General features: G+C 36.9%; 2 protein-coding genes across 5 annotated transcripts; both read left to right on the top strand.

The window, feature by feature from the left end:
- Positions 1 to 1,019: 1,019 nt before the first annotated feature.
- Positions 1,020 to 8,243, top strand: LOC135581716 (uncharacterized). Of its 3 annotated transcripts, XM_065145569.1 has the most exons (9): positions 1,020 to 1,280; positions 1,391 to 1,511; positions 2,354 to 2,461; positions 5,177 to 5,768; positions 5,847 to 6,967; positions 7,055 to 7,156; positions 7,268 to 7,420; positions 7,498 to 7,623; positions 7,712 to 8,243. In XM_065145569.1, exons 4-9 carry the CDS (start codon positions 5,234 to 5,236, stop codon positions 7,871 to 7,873), a joined length of 2,199 nt encoding a protein of 732 aa, XP_065001641.1. In that variant the 5' UTR covers positions 1,020 to 1,280; positions 1,391 to 1,511; positions 2,354 to 2,461; positions 5,177 to 5,233; the 3' UTR covers positions 7,874 to 8,243. The 3 variants fall into 3 exon arrangements, with proteins under 3 accessions (XP_065001641.1, XP_065001640.1, XP_065001642.1); XM_065145568.1 differs by lacking the exon at positions 1,391 to 1,511; XM_065145570.1 differs by lacking the exons at positions 1,020 to 1,280; positions 1,391 to 1,511 and adding an exon at positions 1,832 to 1,930.
- Positions 8,244 to 9,713: 1,470 nt separating this feature from the next.
- Positions 9,714 to 15,302, top strand: LOC135635110 (plant UBX domain-containing protein 10-like). 2 transcript variants are annotated; one of them, XM_065145976.1, is made up of 5 exons: positions 9,714 to 10,658; positions 11,225 to 11,395; positions 11,528 to 11,731; positions 14,753 to 14,953; positions 15,033 to 15,302. In XM_065145976.1, exons 1-5 carry the CDS (start codon positions 9,885 to 9,887, stop codon positions 15,177 to 15,179), a joined length of 1,497 nt encoding a protein of 498 aa, XP_065002048.1. In that variant the 5' UTR covers positions 9,714 to 9,884; the 3' UTR covers positions 15,180 to 15,302. The 2 variants fall into 2 exon arrangements, with proteins under 2 accessions (XP_065002048.1, XP_065002049.1); XM_065145977.1 differs by having other exon boundaries at positions 14,753 to 15,239.
- The last annotated feature ends 1,215 nt before the right edge of the window (positions 15,303 to 16,517 follow it).

Here is a 16,517-nt window from a genome sequence, read left to right on the forward strand (position 1 = left end):
AGAGAGTGTGACAGGTGATCTCTAAAGTTTAGGGTAGTGGCCTGTGGAGGTCCCAGCACAATAGTAGATACAGTTCACTGGCACAAAACAAAAACACTCAGAAATAGGAGAGGAGGGACTGATCTGGTACAGCATATATAATCCATTCTCTTTTTTTAGGGGATTACAACCTTATCTTACACCCATAAAAGTATAAGAATAGGCAGACAATGTCTATAGATTTATATTTTACCTGAAAGAGAGTCCCAGTTCATAAAAGAATTCTGCAACCGGAATGCAAGAATTTATGCACCTTGGTGTCATATATAAAATACACATGTATATGGAGAAAGAAAGACTTTTTGATTCCATCTTGGTTAGGCTTCATCACTATCCTAGCAGTCTAAGGAGATTAAGAACTCTTGAAAGCTGTGTTGAACTAAGAGAATTAAGCCATGATAGTAAAAGCCTCACCTTATATCACCAATTAATTCAAATTATGTCATTCTTATGGATGACTAATATCAAATTATGTAAGTAGGTCTCACATAACTTTACAACTACAATTTTAAACAAAGAACTAAGAGAGATTATTTTATGAGGAAATTATGTGTTTTGCAATATGTATTATTCCCTTTTGGAGCATATTTTACCAACTTATTTATGGAGAAGATATCACATTTACCTCTTCTCTAATCATACTATCTCTCTTAATTATCATCATTAATTAAGAATTTGCCAACTTATTAATGGAGAAGATATCACATTTACCTTTTCTCTGGTGCATGTGTTGTTCGTCTTAATTACCATTAAATAATCAGATAAAAATATACACCCTCTCTCTCCCTTTCACGAGGGAGCCCACTAATATCCCATCGCCAAAAGATCGCCGATCTTTATACCTATAACGCCCCCCAACTGCGATTTTTATTTATTTATCTATTTATTATTATTATTTTTGGCATCTGGAAACCGGTGTCTGGACCGGGCCCGGTCGACCCGACAGCTACTTGAACCGCCTTTCCCTCCCTCGAAGGGAGAGAGAGAGAGAGAGAGAGACAGAGAAGAGAGAGCGCGCGAGAGAGACTGTGAGGGGAGTGGGAGAGCAAAAGCGAGGTTAGCTTTAGGGTTTCTTTTTCTGCTCCTTCTTGGTTCTGTTCTCTTTCCTTGGCATCTCGGACAGAGGAGGTGTTCTCGGAGGCGGCGTCGGCCGAGCAGGGGATGAGGTAGGCGCTCGCGGGTCTGTGGTGGCGGCGACGGCGGTGTGCTCTGGTCTGGTGCGTCGACCGCCAAGATTATGGGTAGGGATCGGCTGTGATCTCTAACTTGTTTGCATTCGGTTCCCGGATTCGGAATCTTTTCGGGTTTGTTTTTACAGACGCCTGCGGTATCTTTTGTTTTCTTGCGTTAGGAACCGATGTAAGCTTCATGGATTCTTTGGGGGTTCGATTTAGGCCTGCTTCTTCCTTGTTATGTTCCCTACCTTATCCCCAAACTGTTGGAATATGACATGAATGGAACATAGTTCTCCGGTAAGAGTCAGTCCTTTTCTTGCTTTTGAGATTGAAGGATTTCTCAGCAGTCGTCTTTATTGACATTTTCTTTTGTTGATGCGTATATGTTGGTTTGGTTCTTGATGGTTGAAAGAGAATATTCTTTGGGTTTTGTTGCCTGTGATGGACGGCTTTCCTCTTATACTGCAGTAGAAAAAAAAAAGAAGCCTTGCCCTTTCTTTTCCCCTTCCTGGTAAAAGTTCTCTCTTTTTTGCCAAAGCAACAGAAAGAAAAACGATTTGTGGTTCTTTAAGGGGCTATAAGTTCTTGTTCTGTTAGTAACGAGCTTCTTGCAATTGAACTACCAGTAGTTTTCCTTGACAAAAGATTTAGATCTAGAAGACTTGTACGTATGTGCTGAAGTTCCTTTTTAGAAAAACTGAAAAGATCTTTCTACGGTATGTTAGGATAAGGGTGCTACCATTTGTGGCGTTTTAACTGGACTACACTTGCTTTCTTCATTTTATTATTGCGTTGGGTATCAATAGTATGATCCAATTCAGTTTTGTGGGACATTTCTTGGTCTAAAGTGCTTGATGTGTGAATTTCTTTAACAATTGGACATATCTCTTGTTCAATTTTCAGGGTTAATTTAGTCTAATTACTCTTCCCCACATATTCTTCCTATATAGTTTAGCTGATGTCTTCCTGGGTTTACTATTTTTTATTTGTGTAAATACATTTTTTTTTGAGTAGTTTCTTATTACTTGTATGCATAGCTTTGTGAAAAATCCAAATGTTCTGATGATCTATGTTTATTAGTTGCAAAAATAATTGTTCTTTTGGAATGCCAACATCTTCTTCTGTTTCTTGTTGTGCAGAATAGTTGTTGGAGAGGTTACAAGTGAAAAGCATTAGTGAATTTGCCACTATTCTTATAGTTGAGATCTAGTTTCAGCGTCTCTTCTAGCCAGCTGAAGTTGTCTCAGGTAGAGCTGAATATCTTTTTGTATTAAGTTGCACACACTCTTTGCCATACTTACATGCATAATAAAAAGATGAGAATATTTCTTGATATTTTTATCTTGTTAAAAGTAGATCAGAAAGTTAAAATTGGAAGGTATGCAAAATTGTTTAGAGGCATTAGAATACATGTTTTAGGCAACATACGTATTTGCAAGTCAAATAGAGAACAAATTTCACATGTCTCATTCTTCCATATGTCAAAAGAAGCCTTAAAAAAATATGAAACATTCATCCATTAAATTGCATATGCTCTGTAGTGGTTAGTGTCTTGCAAAGGCTACTTTTGCTAGTGTCATCTTTTCATAATTAAAAAAAAAAAATCCAAATGTATGTAGTACCACCACATGGACCCTTGTAGTATTATTCTTTTATATATTAAGATAGTATCTAGAATTTGATTACTTTGCTGCTTCTGAAAGCAAAATTGGAAAGTGTGTCTTTGCTTGTACTTCATTTTTTATTGTACTGCTGAAAAATTAAAACCTCTGGTATTTGCATCATACAGACACTGTTACTTCTTAAGTAATGTATCGATGGATGCTGCGGTGTCTTTAATTAATAAGAAGTTTAGTTTATTGCTCAATAATCTCTCCTTTTCAAGGTAAATATATGTCAGTTGGCTGGAAGCAAGATTCTTGCTTGGTTCTTTTATGTTCTTATTCAGTTAAGTGCAGGTTTACTAAATAATATAAACCATTAAATCAATTACTTATCTAAATCAGTAAATGGGATGCTTTCTTAAGTTTGGCTGCTGAACTACAAATAACTACCACCGGAAGTATGCACTAATATTGGTGATTTCTTCGACATTCCAGGCTTAAATTACACCATAAAGAATGGCGCCTTTGATGAAATTAAGCTTCATGAATCAAATATTCCTTTGAAGACATTAAGCTTGTGAAAGAATGAGCCGATTCTCTTGAAATATAAATGTCTAAGAATGACGGAACAAGAGTATGAATTTTAACTGAAGCATAAGACCTGGTGAAAAAACTCAGCTTACATAGAAAATCAAGAAAACTCTTGAATGGATGATTATGTAAAAGAAAGATTTCTGCTATGATTCCTGTCAAGTTAAATAATGTTCAAGCAGATGTGTTAACTTTCAATAACTTAATCATCTCTTGTTTACATGACTTGAACCTTTCCAATAAAGATGCTGGACTTCCTTTTTGTGAATTTATGACATTTGATGTTCTGTCATATTTAAAATATGATGACTCTTTCTCTCCATATGCTTCAAACATTAGGGGACTGTCACACTATGGAAGTAAGACGACAAGTAAAGAAGTTTGCCACCCATGCAAAATTGCTACACAGTGCCCATTCTATATTAAGATCATTATCACATTATTCATTTTGATCTATGGCAAATCATATATTTAAACAAATAACACAAATGTGGAACAGAATGAGGAAAATATATGTGGCCATTAATTTGTCAATTGCTGACTGTACTGAAATGTAAAATCTAAAAATGTTAACAATCCTAAGAACAAATTATTGTGAGCATATTGACCATGCTTGTAACAGGATGAATATAAAAGTCCATTATGAAAACGTGTTATATGCTATTGATGACGATGATGGTTCAGATTTAGATAATTAAGTAAATTAATTCACTTAAACAAATAAGTTAAACCGTAAACAGACGGAGAGATCCAAAAAGTTTATTCTGGAATGCTATATGTATAAACCATTCTCTTACAAAAATTGTGTAGTTTAGTAAGTGATGGCAGTCAAGATATAGTGATATGCCAAATCTTCTTCAACTTTAGAAGTTAAAGATTTTGCACATATTGATCTAGCCACTCCTTATATGTTGTTCATAATTTCAACTATTCTTACTATTGAAGCAAATATGCAGACTTGTCAAGTAGCAGGGAATATTTATTGATGCTAGCACCTGGAGCGTTTTGTTGTGGTGTTTTATAGTAGCATTGAACCTAAAATATATTCCAAACACAACATGGGCATTTAGTGCAGCATGTCAAATCTTCGTAGTCTATGGCTAGGATCATCTAATTGCATTGGTATGCATTAGAAACATAAGATGCACTATTGTGGGAGTGTTAGCTATGTCCAAAATCTTCTAGAATAAGTCCCCTTCTATAAATAAACTTCCATGTTGTGTTTCACCCAAAATAACTTGTAATTGTTTTTGTTCATCATAGAAGTACTCTGTTACCATGGGAACTTAATAATTGTGAACCTTTACAACATAGGAAAGTTCAAACCTCAAGGCAGTACACCTTTAAAAAGTATTTTCTGTAAAAAAAATTGATGCATTTGATCAAAACAAATAGCAAATTAATTGGGCTGTTTTGGTCATTTTAAAAAGATATGTTACATGTGAAAATGAAGTTTATCCGCGGTGGTTAATAGGCATGAACAAAGTCCTGGTATTGCATAAGGCAGGGATGTATTGCCTTGGACAGGAGACATAGGATATCCTTCATTTGTTTGTTGCCATAATGTTTTATTTTATTTTTGTTCCAAGCCTCTTCAATATGTGCCACATAGAACAAGAATAGGTCTATGTTGCATTTTCCTCAACTTAATGCCAATTATTTCTCTTATCGTTTGGAACTCTTATTGTTTACCATGTTGATTATTTCCAAATCACTTGATGAACTCTTTATCATTTCTGATGTTGATCATGATTCATTCTGGCACAGGCCTAGCATATTCCTGATATTTGGATTTTAAATCAAGCCAAGTGCTTAGTCCAGCTAATGGAGAGCGTGACAGGACATTTCCAATGCATAGATACTCATGAAGAAGTGGAGTTTCATGATCAGCATGGAGCATTTGGTTTTACAAGTTCTTCAGGAGATGCTTATTCCTGTTACCAGAACACCAATACAATCCATGAAGCCTATAGAGAGCAGCTAAATAACACCAACACTTTAGGTGGACGAGCTATGGCTCCCCATATATTCTCTTTGGAGTCTTATCATGGTTCCAGTTCTCATAAAAGCAAAATGAATCCTTTTGCAGTAGAAACCCCAGTAACTTGTTCTACTGGTGATTCTAGAGACTTCTGCAACTCATTCCAGAATACATTCTTCACGAGTAGAAATTCCTCATTTGACTTGACAGAGCAACAAAATGCAGCCGCTGTTCAAGCTCAAGTTCAAGTGACACCCAATACCAAATTTCTATCTATTTCTCATCATCCAGAAAATTCAGGTGTGACATACTTGAAGACAGTTAATTGCTCTAGCAACATTTTTAATATGCCAATGATGGAGCACGGGCTGTCATCTGGTATGCGGAATCACTTAGTTCTTACAAATTCAAATCTTCCTTTTCATTGTATGAATATATCGCATAAATTTTGTGCAGATTCTCCATCGTCTAGCAAATTTGCATTACATGATTCCATTCCCAAAGCAAGATCTTCAAATGTTGTCAAAGCTTGCATTTATGGCGCAGAGAAGTTACCTTTGCCTTTGGGTGCTCTATACGGTAGCAAGCCTTCTGGCCTTTTCTCCTCTTTTGCTTCAGAGCATCTAAATGATTTTGTCACTGATCCTTCAGACTTGACACCTGAAAATCCTTTATTATGTCATCCTAAAGATGCTTTAGTGGCTAGCCATTGTCATCAACAATCAGAGCATGTTATTGATGATGTAACAACACAAATGAATGAGAACCTGCTGGGTGCCAGGTCTATACCTGCTGGACCTACTGGCTACAACTTGATTAATGGATCATCTGGGAAGCAAGTTGAGAGTTCCATTTCAGCTGCAGTTAATTCACTGGTCCTAGAAAATGATAAAGAGCAGTCTTCATTATCACCTGTGCAACCACTTTCTGATAATGACCTGTTTGATGGCATGCAGTTAGATATGAGGCCAAAAGACTTTGTGCATGAGTTGTGGGATGATAATACTGGCCATAACAGTTGTTCGAATATGAGTGCTGATTCAGATTGCATCTCAGTGACAGAGATGGGCTTACGTCCTCGTGGTGATAAAGGGCTGTTCTCAGAATCTAGTCTTCAACAATTACTGGATGCTATTGTCGGTGACCACCTAAATAAAGCATCTTCTCATGGTTCTGCTGCCAAATATGTTCATGCCATATCTGGTCCTAATTTGGAGAATCAATTTTCTACTAGTTTGGTTGGACCTTCAGTGTACAGCAATCTGGTTCCATCACTAGGTGTTCCTACCATAAATGGTACATCTGGTGTTCTGTTGCCTTACTGTAACTCTGAAATTGGTCATGGATCTCCAAAACAAGAACTCTCAAACACCACCGTCTGTTCATGGATTGATGATAGCTGCAGTATGAATACTGAGAATTCTGTTCTGAATCAGCCCAAGAAGCCTGAAGAAGCTGCAAAAGTTGTTAAGAAAAGGGCAAGACCTGGTGAAAGTACACGGCCAAGACCAAAAGATCGTCAACAGATACAAGATCGTCTCAAAGAATTGAGGGAGATTGTGCCCAATGGTGCAAAGGTACACTCGGAACTTTGTGATTAACTGAATTTGTTTCTGCATTATTTTTATTCTTTGATTATCATATGTTTTTCTGGGACTTAACAGTGTAGCATTGATGCTCTATTGGACAAAACGATCAAACATATGCTCTTTTTGCAAAGTGTGACAAAGTATGCAGACAAACTCAAACAAGCTGATGAGCCCAAGGTACCAACTAATTTTGTAGCTTCATTCTTGTTTTCGATGTGCTTATTGCAAGCAACATATTTCTTAGTCTGTTTTTCATTTACTCCTTATATCATTATATGAATTTTGTAGATTATTGGTGAGGAGAGTGGTGTTGTTTTAAAAGACAATTCTGGTGGTGTTGGCGGTGGTGGTGCAACCTGGGCATATGAAGTGGCAGGGCAAACAATGGTCTGTCCAATAATAGTTGAGGATCTCACACCCCCTGGCCAGATGCTAGTTGAGGTAAAAATAGCAGGCAGCATAATTTTTTTTACTTCTAGTTCCAAGAACTGAGAATTGGCCACATCATGTGAGTGCAGATGGTTTGTGAAGACCGAGGACTCTTTCTTGAGATAGCAGATATCATACGTGGATTCGGCTTGATAATCTTGAAGGGAATAATGGAGATTCGTGAGCGTAAAATTTGGGCAAGATTCCTGGTTGAGGTAGGTTTCATTTTAAGAATTTTAAACAAATTTCTACATGCTAGATACTATGTTCAGCAGTCAAAGCTGTGTTTCCATTCCACTGTAGGCAAACAGGGAGGTGACGAGGATGGATATATTTTTGTCACTCATCCAACTTTTACAACAAAACAGCTGCTTGAGATCCGGTGATCTAGCGAATAAGGTCATGGATAAAGGAGCTCCAGTGTTCCCTGGATATCATCAATCTCCTATTGTTAGTTCCAGTTAGTGTATCTGACAGGTTGTGATGATCTAATACATGCGTTAGCTCTATAAATGCTTGAAGCTACACATGTGTCGAGTATGGCATCCTGAAATCTTGAAGGTAAAAAGTCCTGCTATCAAGATGGCAAATGATGTGGTCAAACATACCGTTCGATGTGTAGGCAGGTAGTCAACCATGGATACCGCCACTGACGGTTGATAGAGTTTGCAGCTGCCAATGTAATATCTAGGCTTGAAGAGAAGGCATATTCATCAAATCTCATCATGTCATGATGTGTGCATTGGATTGAGATATCTATTGCTTTTAACCATGTAAAGTCTGTCAAGTCGTCGAGACTCTGACCTCCAGTAAGTAATCTAACCTGTTTAAATGATGGAATTGGTTGTTATAATGTGCTTGATGCTGTCTACAGGCTCATTGTTATTCTCCTTAGTAGAATTAAGCTGTGATTTAAAAAAATCTAATGTCATAGATATGGAATGATGTTTCATAAGGATTGGTGCCAAACGGGTGGTATGTACCAATTTAGATGTTAATCGATACACGGATTACTTCTGTTTTAGATAGTCCTGTTCAACCCATAAGATATTTAAAAGAAAGTTTTTCATTTCAATTAGGGTAACTTTCTACATCAAATAGGGTTCATGAACAGTATGCTTTCTTCTTTGTGTGTAGGGAATAGCCCTCTTCTCTCTTCTTTGTGTGTGGGGAATGTAGAACCATGTCATATTGTGCATCTCATCTCTTGTTGTCTTCAATCATGATTGTGTTTCCTAATCTCTTTTCTATGTTTTTCTTCCTCCATCATTATCTTTTCTTTTTATTCCTCTACGCTATTTTCTTTTCATCATTTTTTTTTTCTTCTTTCCTCATCCCTCTTCTTCTTCCTCCTCTTCCGCTATCATCTTCTTCCATCATCATTTATTTATTTTATTTTATTTTTCTTCTTTCAATCATTGATATATTTACCAATTTGATCATGAACTAATACCATTGGTGATTTTGCTCGGGATTACCGAGGAATGAAAGTGGATATTGCATGTACGATGCTATCATTGTCTTCTGTATCCTGTGGTAAACGAAACCCACATCCTTCTAGAAAATCAAAAGAGTTTGAGTGTTCACATCCCTTGTCAACACAGTTGAATCCTTTGTGCCACTTCTCTAAAACAGCATCTGAAATAGTCAAAGAGACTATATCCACATAAGAGCTGAAGAAGGATCGCCGATGTGCAGTAATCGGCGTGTATCGATTATCTTTACTCACATATATATTCTAAGATAGCAGAGGCTCTAATTACTTCGAAGATTGCTCTGATAAAAAGGTTACAGGGTTATGGAACATCAATTAGAATAACATGGTTGCAGATAAGCAGACTGGTAGAGTCACGTTAAAAGGAACATGAATTAGATACTTCACGTGTCTCTTTTTTTTTTTTTTTCGATCGATGTTCGGATCGATATCGATTAGGTCGATTGTCACCCACGATTTCATCATCTTATATCATCATTAAAATTATTTTTTTATTTATTATTTTTATATCATTCGTTGTCACGTGATGTATTGTCCGTCAATAAAATCAATAATGTTAGGATAAATAAGATTAAATATTTCAGTTATAGATATTTTAATATAAATTTTTTAAATTTAGTAATCGAGATGGTAAAGAGATTTAACGTAATTAGCCAGGATTTATATGTAAAATTATAAGATTCCCATTCACTTAAAATGGATATGTCAAGACGTTTTGGGAATTTTATTATAGTTATCAAGAATTAAAGAATATAAATATATATATATATATATATATAATCGAAATTAGTATCGATCGTATATTAGCACTCGAAAAGATGCGAAACAAGCGAAATCGAGAGAACCTTCGGGATTCGAGGTGGAAGGAGAAGAAAGCAGGCAAATAAAGAGCCCTTTCTTTGATTTGGAGCGTCGAACCCCAACTCCCTAATCAAAGAAAACCTAGTGGCATCGATCTCGACGAAGCGAGAAGTAGCAGCCATGGCGGATGGATCCGACGAGAAATTGGCCTACTTCCAGGCCATCACTGGCCTCGACGACCCCGACCTCTGCACCGAGATCCTCTCCGCCCACAACTGGGACCTCGAGCTAGCAATCTCCTCTTTCACCTCCCATGCTGCCCCGTCCTCCTCCTCCTCCATTCCCCCCTCTTCCGCTGCGGCCTCCTCCTCCGCCCCGCCCGCAGTCGCCGCCCCTCCTCCTGGTCTTGCCTGGAAAATCGTCACCCTCCCTTTCTACGTCGTGTCCGGCGGAGTCCACCTTGTCACCGGCGCCGTTGGCCTTGGTTTCTGGATCGCCGGCGGGGTCCTATCCCGGACCCTCGGTCTTCTTGGCATTTCCGCCGCGCCGAGGGATCAGGAGGCCGACCGCCTGATCCCCCTCTCCGCCTCTGCGGCTGAGGCTGCGGACTTCGTCGCGGCCTTTGAGAGGGACTACGGAGGCGCCGCCTCCAGCACAGGGCCCCGTTTCGTCGCAGAGGGGTTCATGGACGCCCTCCATCGATCCCAGCGGGAGTATAAGCTGATGTTCGTGTACCTGCACTCGCCGGAACACCCGGACGTGCCGGCCTTCTGCGAGGGATGCCTGTGTTCACCCGCAGTGGCGGCATTTGTGAACGAGAACTTTGTGGCCTGGGGCGGGAGCATAAGGAGGGAGGAAGGTTTCAAGATGAGCAATAGCCTTAAGGCATCACGGTTCCCCTTCTGTGCCCTGGTCATGCCTTCCACTAACCAGAGGATTGTTCTACTTCAGCAGGTGTGTCAGTCTTTGTGTTGTTCTTTTATTTACTTTGTATGCATTTTTATGCATTTGAGTTTTTCTTGAACTTGATATCTAGACTGGAACAAGATTATGCCACTATAAATTACAGAGGACCTTAGATTGTTGTTGTTAGAGAAAATGACACATTTTGTAGTAGCAGCCCAACCATTTGGCATTACTATAGACTGATCTATATCAAATCGTATGACAAGTGGTTTGGAGTATTTTATAATTATTCTCATGTGCAAAATCTCTATGTACTCACACTTTTGTAAACAAGTAATATATACTCATATTTCATTTTTATGAATGTGAATAATTGAGATAAAATTCAATTGCTCATCTTGGACTAATTTTTCTTTCAAGCACAAAGGTACCTTACTTGTTCTTTACTTTTTGCATGTGGGTGATGTCTAGCTGATGCTTCTAAGGTTCACAATCGACATTAACATTTTTGTCTCTTTCTGCATTCTGTTTACTTGGAATCTTTGCTTATATACATAGTGGATGCCATAATTTCTTAATGACTTTCCAGTTGTCCCTTATACTACGCTCTACAGATCGAGGGATCCAAGTCTCCAGAAGAAATGCTTACGATCCTTCAACGTGTAGTAGAGGAGTGTGCTCCATCATTGGTTGTAGCAAGACTTGATGCAGAAGAACGGCGAAACAATCAGCGATTGCGAGAAGAACAAGATGCCGCATATAGAGCAGCACTTGAAGCTGATCAAGTATGCTGCTTTCTTGGTCTAAGTTGCAGTATGCTTTGTGATGAGATTTCACAAGCAATAATGTTTTACCAAATGGGATATCAATGTAAACCTTGTTCGCATCTAAAAACTGTAAAACTTCTGTTAAACCAGGCCAGAGAGCATCAGAGGAGAGAAGAAGAAGAGAGGTTAAAGAGAGAAGCTGAAGAAGCTGAAAGGAAGTGTAAAGAAGAAGAAGAGGCCTTGGAAAGAGCAGCACGTGAAGCTGCTGAGAAAGAAGCTGCTCTTGTTAGAAGACAGCAAGAGAAAGCAATATCGCTGGGTCCTGAGCCTGACAAAGGGCCTGATGTTACGCAAGTAAGTATCATGGAAGTATTTGATAACTGAATTTGAATATGGTGTTAATTCTTTACCTTGTCTGCTAACTTGTGATACTTTCTCATGTCATATAAAATGACAGTTAAATACTGTCCTGACCTAGTTGTAAGATGCCTTGTGAAATTGTTACCCAATACTGCTGGAATAGTTATGACAGAACTTATCATTTGAAACAATTCTTGTCATTTTTTGCATATAATAATATGCTGCAGCTGACCAGAGAAAAACAAATGTCTTTGTGAATCATAAGTTTGTTTTGCTCTCAAGAAATTTTCTCCTTTTGCTAACAAAATTATATTCTAGATGTCATTGATTACTTGCGTTATACATGTTTCTTATTGACATAATTACCATCACAATGGTCATGAGTTCAAGTCGAACGTGACTGAAATGTCCAGTGGTTCTCACATAATGCTTAATCGAACACGACTGGAATCTCGAGAACCTAAAATTGTAAGTGTAGAAGGAAAATGTAATATCTTTGCTAGTATCTGTGCTTCTTGTTTAATGCACCATGATAAAAAAAAAAAGGGCTTTACTTTTGCCATGTATCTTTCAGAAATTAGGTCACCAATTGGGTAGCAGGTTTCAGAGGAAAGAAGGGGAATATATTACTTATCATTATTTTTAATAGTTATCATTATTTTTACAAGATGCATGGAATATGTAGAAGTTACTGCTAGATTTAGTGGATTTGTCTGCAAGCATTTGATATACGTATATTCAAAATGGTAGCCTGGTATTACTATATGAAAATTCTATATTTGGTGGTTCTGAAAAAAAATTCACATTGTTCGACTAAATGATAAGGTTACAGTCAATGCTAGTATGTAATTTACAAGTATTTGAAAGGATGCTTATTCATGCCAGGCTAGATATGGGGCATCTCAATATTGCTTTTGTATGGGTTTGTTGCTGATGTAAAGTGGTGTGTGTAGTTGGCATGGATCAATGCAACTGATATAACTCACAAAAAGCACCTTGTATGTTATTTTAGTTATTTGGGCTTGTTTGAACAATCATCTGAACTTATAAACTAATTTAAACAAGTCTTTCATTGATGGGAGCATACACAAATCTATACTTTGGAACAGAAATTTCACTCTAGCATAATTGAAATATATGTTTGAATGTACATGAACATTTGCTGGTTTAAGTAGAGAAAATTGGCCAACTTCTAGAACAGAAGTTAACCTCAAAAGTTCTGTCAAAATTAAATTATGTATTTTTAAAAAGAAAGTTTATGAGGATACCTACAGATTGATTTTAGTGTACACATCAATATGCCATGCAGCAAAAGGGAACATAATTAGGTATTTGCATCTAGTGGAGTTAAGTTTAAGGAACTTTGGGAGTTGGTAGGAAGTTAGGTGATAGGTAGTAACACTGGATTGGAGGACAATATAGAGAGTACATATTGGACTTGATCTGAACACCAGCCTGACTCAATCCAGCCAAGGTTCAACAGGCTTCAGATAGTGGGACCTGGGAGGACTTCCAGAGAGATTTGTTCATGTTTCAACAATCATTTTGATTTGGGAAGGCCTATAAATGAAAATCAGCTTCAGAAAAAAGTTTGAATCGAGAGAGAAACAAGGATCCAACATTCCTATTACAAAAGAAAATGGGGCACAGATAAGAGGAAGGCTAAAACATTTGTCTTTCACCAAAATAACAGATTGCTAGACCCTGTTTGCCATTAAATTCCTTAGTCTGTACATGAGGTATTATAAATGAAAATCAGCTTCAGAAAAAAGTTTGAATCGAGAGAGAAACAAGGATCCAACATTCCTATTACAAAAGAAAATGGGGCACAGATAAGAGGAAGGCTAAAACATTTGTCTTTTTCACCAAAATAACAGATTGCTAGACCCTGTTTGCCATTAAATTCCTTAGTCTGTACATGAGGTATTATAAGTATAGCTATTTACAGGCTTATTAGTACTAAAATTTTGTAAACTAACTGGGACTCTATAGTCTAGAAATTTGTAATTTTTTTGTTAGATATACTCTATAAGTATCTAATTATTCACATCAAATCACTTATCCTGGTGTTATAGCAGTTCTTCTCTACAAACCTGATTGACCATAATAAAGCCCCAAATTTGCTGTCTTTTATCTGTATAAAATGTCTGTACCATTTGTACCTGTTTGTCAGTGGTTTTTAGCAGTTATCTATAGCAAAGTAATCATTGAGTTATTTTATAGCATTGCTTGCTCCTTACTATTTATCGTTTAGTACAAGAAAATCTGTGACCGAATTTGGTGAGTAGATTTTTTGTAATTTTTTGTTGGTTGATGATCTTGAAATAACAAAATTTGCATATCCAGTGAAATCTGCATACTGACTCTGGACATATAACAGTCTTTTTTTTTTTTTTTTTTCTGATGTTAGCTGAATTACTTTTTTTATTTAATGATTTTGGCAGCAGAGAGATAGACCATTGTCTCTATATTGTCTCTTATACACGACCTAATTTTTTTGTTTGAGGAGGTTAAGCTTCTAATTTCATTTGCAAAGCTTATCAAATACCATGAATATTCTTTTTTTTGTTTTTTGACACCGTAAAGTTGTATTATATGTTGAACACAAATGATTGTTATTGCATCTAATGAGTATGGCATGCTATTGTTGTATGTTCTCAGCTATGGCTTAGAGTGATACATGGTATATATTGTACTACCAAGTACATTGCATACCAATACGTTGATCCATGCACTCAACTTCCGTTATTTTAATTTTTTTATTGCGTTGCCTGGAGGATCTTCTGGATCCTCTTTCGTAGTTTGTTTTGAACCTCTTTTTGTTTTTGAAAATAGTTTCTTTGGAATTTTGAGTCAACTATGTTGAACTAGAATCTTGATTTCCTTATAAATCAAATGCTGCTGCCAATCTTATATTCCAACTTTCTGCATGCGCATCCATGAATTACTATGAACTGTCCATATCAAGTTATTTTAATGTTAAAATAATGATGTTGATGTTGGATTTAAAATTAGGTCCTCGTTCGATTCCCAACCGGAGAGCGCAAGGAAAGGAGGTTCAATAGCTCAGCAACAGTTAGCTCTTTATATGACTATGTCGATTCGCTGGGGTGCTTGAAAGCTGAAAACTGCACGCTGGTTTCGAACTTTCCCCGTGTTTCCTATGGGTCAGAAAAGCATTCGTTGACGCTGAAGGAAGCAGGTCTGCATCCACAGGCAAGCCTCTTCGTTGAGATCGACTCATGAGAATTAGTCATGAGGTCAGGCCTTTTGAGTACTTACATGCTTCTTGTAGATACTACCTTTGCTTCTGAACGAAGGGGAAAAGAGCGCGAGGGAAGGTCATCTGTGTTTTGTTGAACATGATTCGATGTTCTCCATTCATCTCAAATTTCTTCTCCTTTATTATGATCCTTTTCCTTTCCTTCATGATGATAATTAGGATTCTACAGTTCATGGTCAGTACAATAATGTTGATTGTTAGGCCGTGTGTTTGACTTCATTTAGCTGTTTGCGCTATGTACTTTATAGGAGGTCTAATAAACCGCAGCAGTCATTTTCTTTATCGACTTGGGGAATTGGCTGAAGAGTGTAAGAAACATATGGCTGTGTATTACATCTAGCTTAGTGGTTGAGTCACAATAAATTAACATATAATGGTTTTTAGATGTACATTAATTTTTTTACATAAAAGCATATGCCTCTTCAAAATTTAATAGTATATTATATTAAATGTTTTAGCTTTGCATAAAATCTTTAACTCTTTGGGTGTTCGAAAAATGGAATTGGAATTCGAATCAAATCGATTTAAGGTTTAAAATTTTATAGTTCAATTGAGTTTACTATCCTAAGTTTTCTGGACTTAGTTTTACAAATCTTATTATGTTGACTCAATTGGATCTAGATTTTATTCCATTCCATTCAATTGAATTGAATCGTTCATTTAAAAATATTGATCGATTAATTGGTTTTGAATTGGTTCAATTAGGTAAGTCCGAATCGATTTTGGTTTAGAGTATCTTTACTTTAATCGAGTCGAATAAAAAAAAAAAAGACTCACTCGGTTTGCTAATTGCTATTAATCATGGTTACCAATATTTATGCTAATATTAAAATTTAAATACTTTAATACCTTAATCGAAAACTTAGTTAAAAGAATAAATACAAAAAGAGAACTTAACTCTCGAGGGAGATATATTACTTTTGTTCATAATCGTGAAGGCTACCCAAAAATCCATCTCAAGACACTCACTCTTATGTGGCTTTCGTACTTTAGACTTGAAGACCGCATGTTGGCCAGTGGGGGCTCGCTTTACTTAAACAAATGAACGCATCACATTCTAAAGCTTTGTTTGACATTATCCTATTCTACACAAAGCATAACTCCTCCTCTACTTAATTTTAATTATATACCTCTTGCATCTTCCTCTGTATAAGAAGAGCAAGTGGGCCTTAACAAAATGGAAACATTATTAGATTCTAAAGTTGCATCGTTTTGCTGTGTATGCGTCATTCGTTGACTTATATCAAATATACTCTTACATCTATTCCTTCGGCTGTCGTGTAGAATGACTATGACTCGTTGAGCAGAGGAATCATCCCCACAATCCCACAATAGTATCACCTTTCTTCAGAAGAAGCGATTCGAGAATTAATTATAGAGCTTAAATGACAGAAGAACTCTAACGAAAATAAATATTATTCCAACGAACAATGGGTTGTTAGTCAATTAACAATCTTATTGTCTTCACGTTAAACATGCAACATGAGATATTGCATG

The sequence above is a fragment of the Musa acuminata genome, chromosome BXJ3-4, assembly GCF_036884655.1.
Source record: "Musa acuminata AAA Group cultivar baxijiao chromosome BXJ3-4, Cavendish_Baxijiao_AAA, whole genome shotgun sequence".
Taxonomy (NCBI): domain Eukaryota; kingdom Viridiplantae; phylum Streptophyta; class Magnoliopsida; order Zingiberales; family Musaceae; genus Musa; species Musa acuminata.

Bases quoted from the DNA above. Each gene is read 5' to 3' on its own strand.
- LOC135581716 (XM_065145569.1), top strand. From the start codon at position 5,234: ATGGAGAGCGTGACAGGACATTTCCAATGCATAGATACTCATGAAGAA. The intron at 5,769-5,846 runs GTATGCGGAATC...AATTTTGTGCAG, and splicing joins GGAGCACGGGCTGTCATCTG to ATTCTCCATCGTCTAGCAAA. The intron at 7,624-7,711 runs GTAGGTTTCATT...ATTCCACTGTAG, and splicing joins GGGCAAGATTCCTGGTTGAG to GCAAACAGGGAGGTGACGAG.
- LOC135635110 (XM_065145976.1), top strand. From the start codon at position 9,885: ATGGCGGATGGATCCGACGAGAAATTGGCCTACTTCCAGGCCATCACT. The intron at 11,732-14,752 runs GTAAGTATCATG...ATTTAAAATTAG, and splicing joins AAGGGCCTGATGTTACGCAA to GTCCTCGTTCGATTCCCAAC. The intron at 14,954-15,032 runs GCAAGCCTCTTC...TGCTTCTTGTAG, and splicing joins AAGCAGGTCTGCATCCACAG to ATACTACCTTTGCTTCTGAA.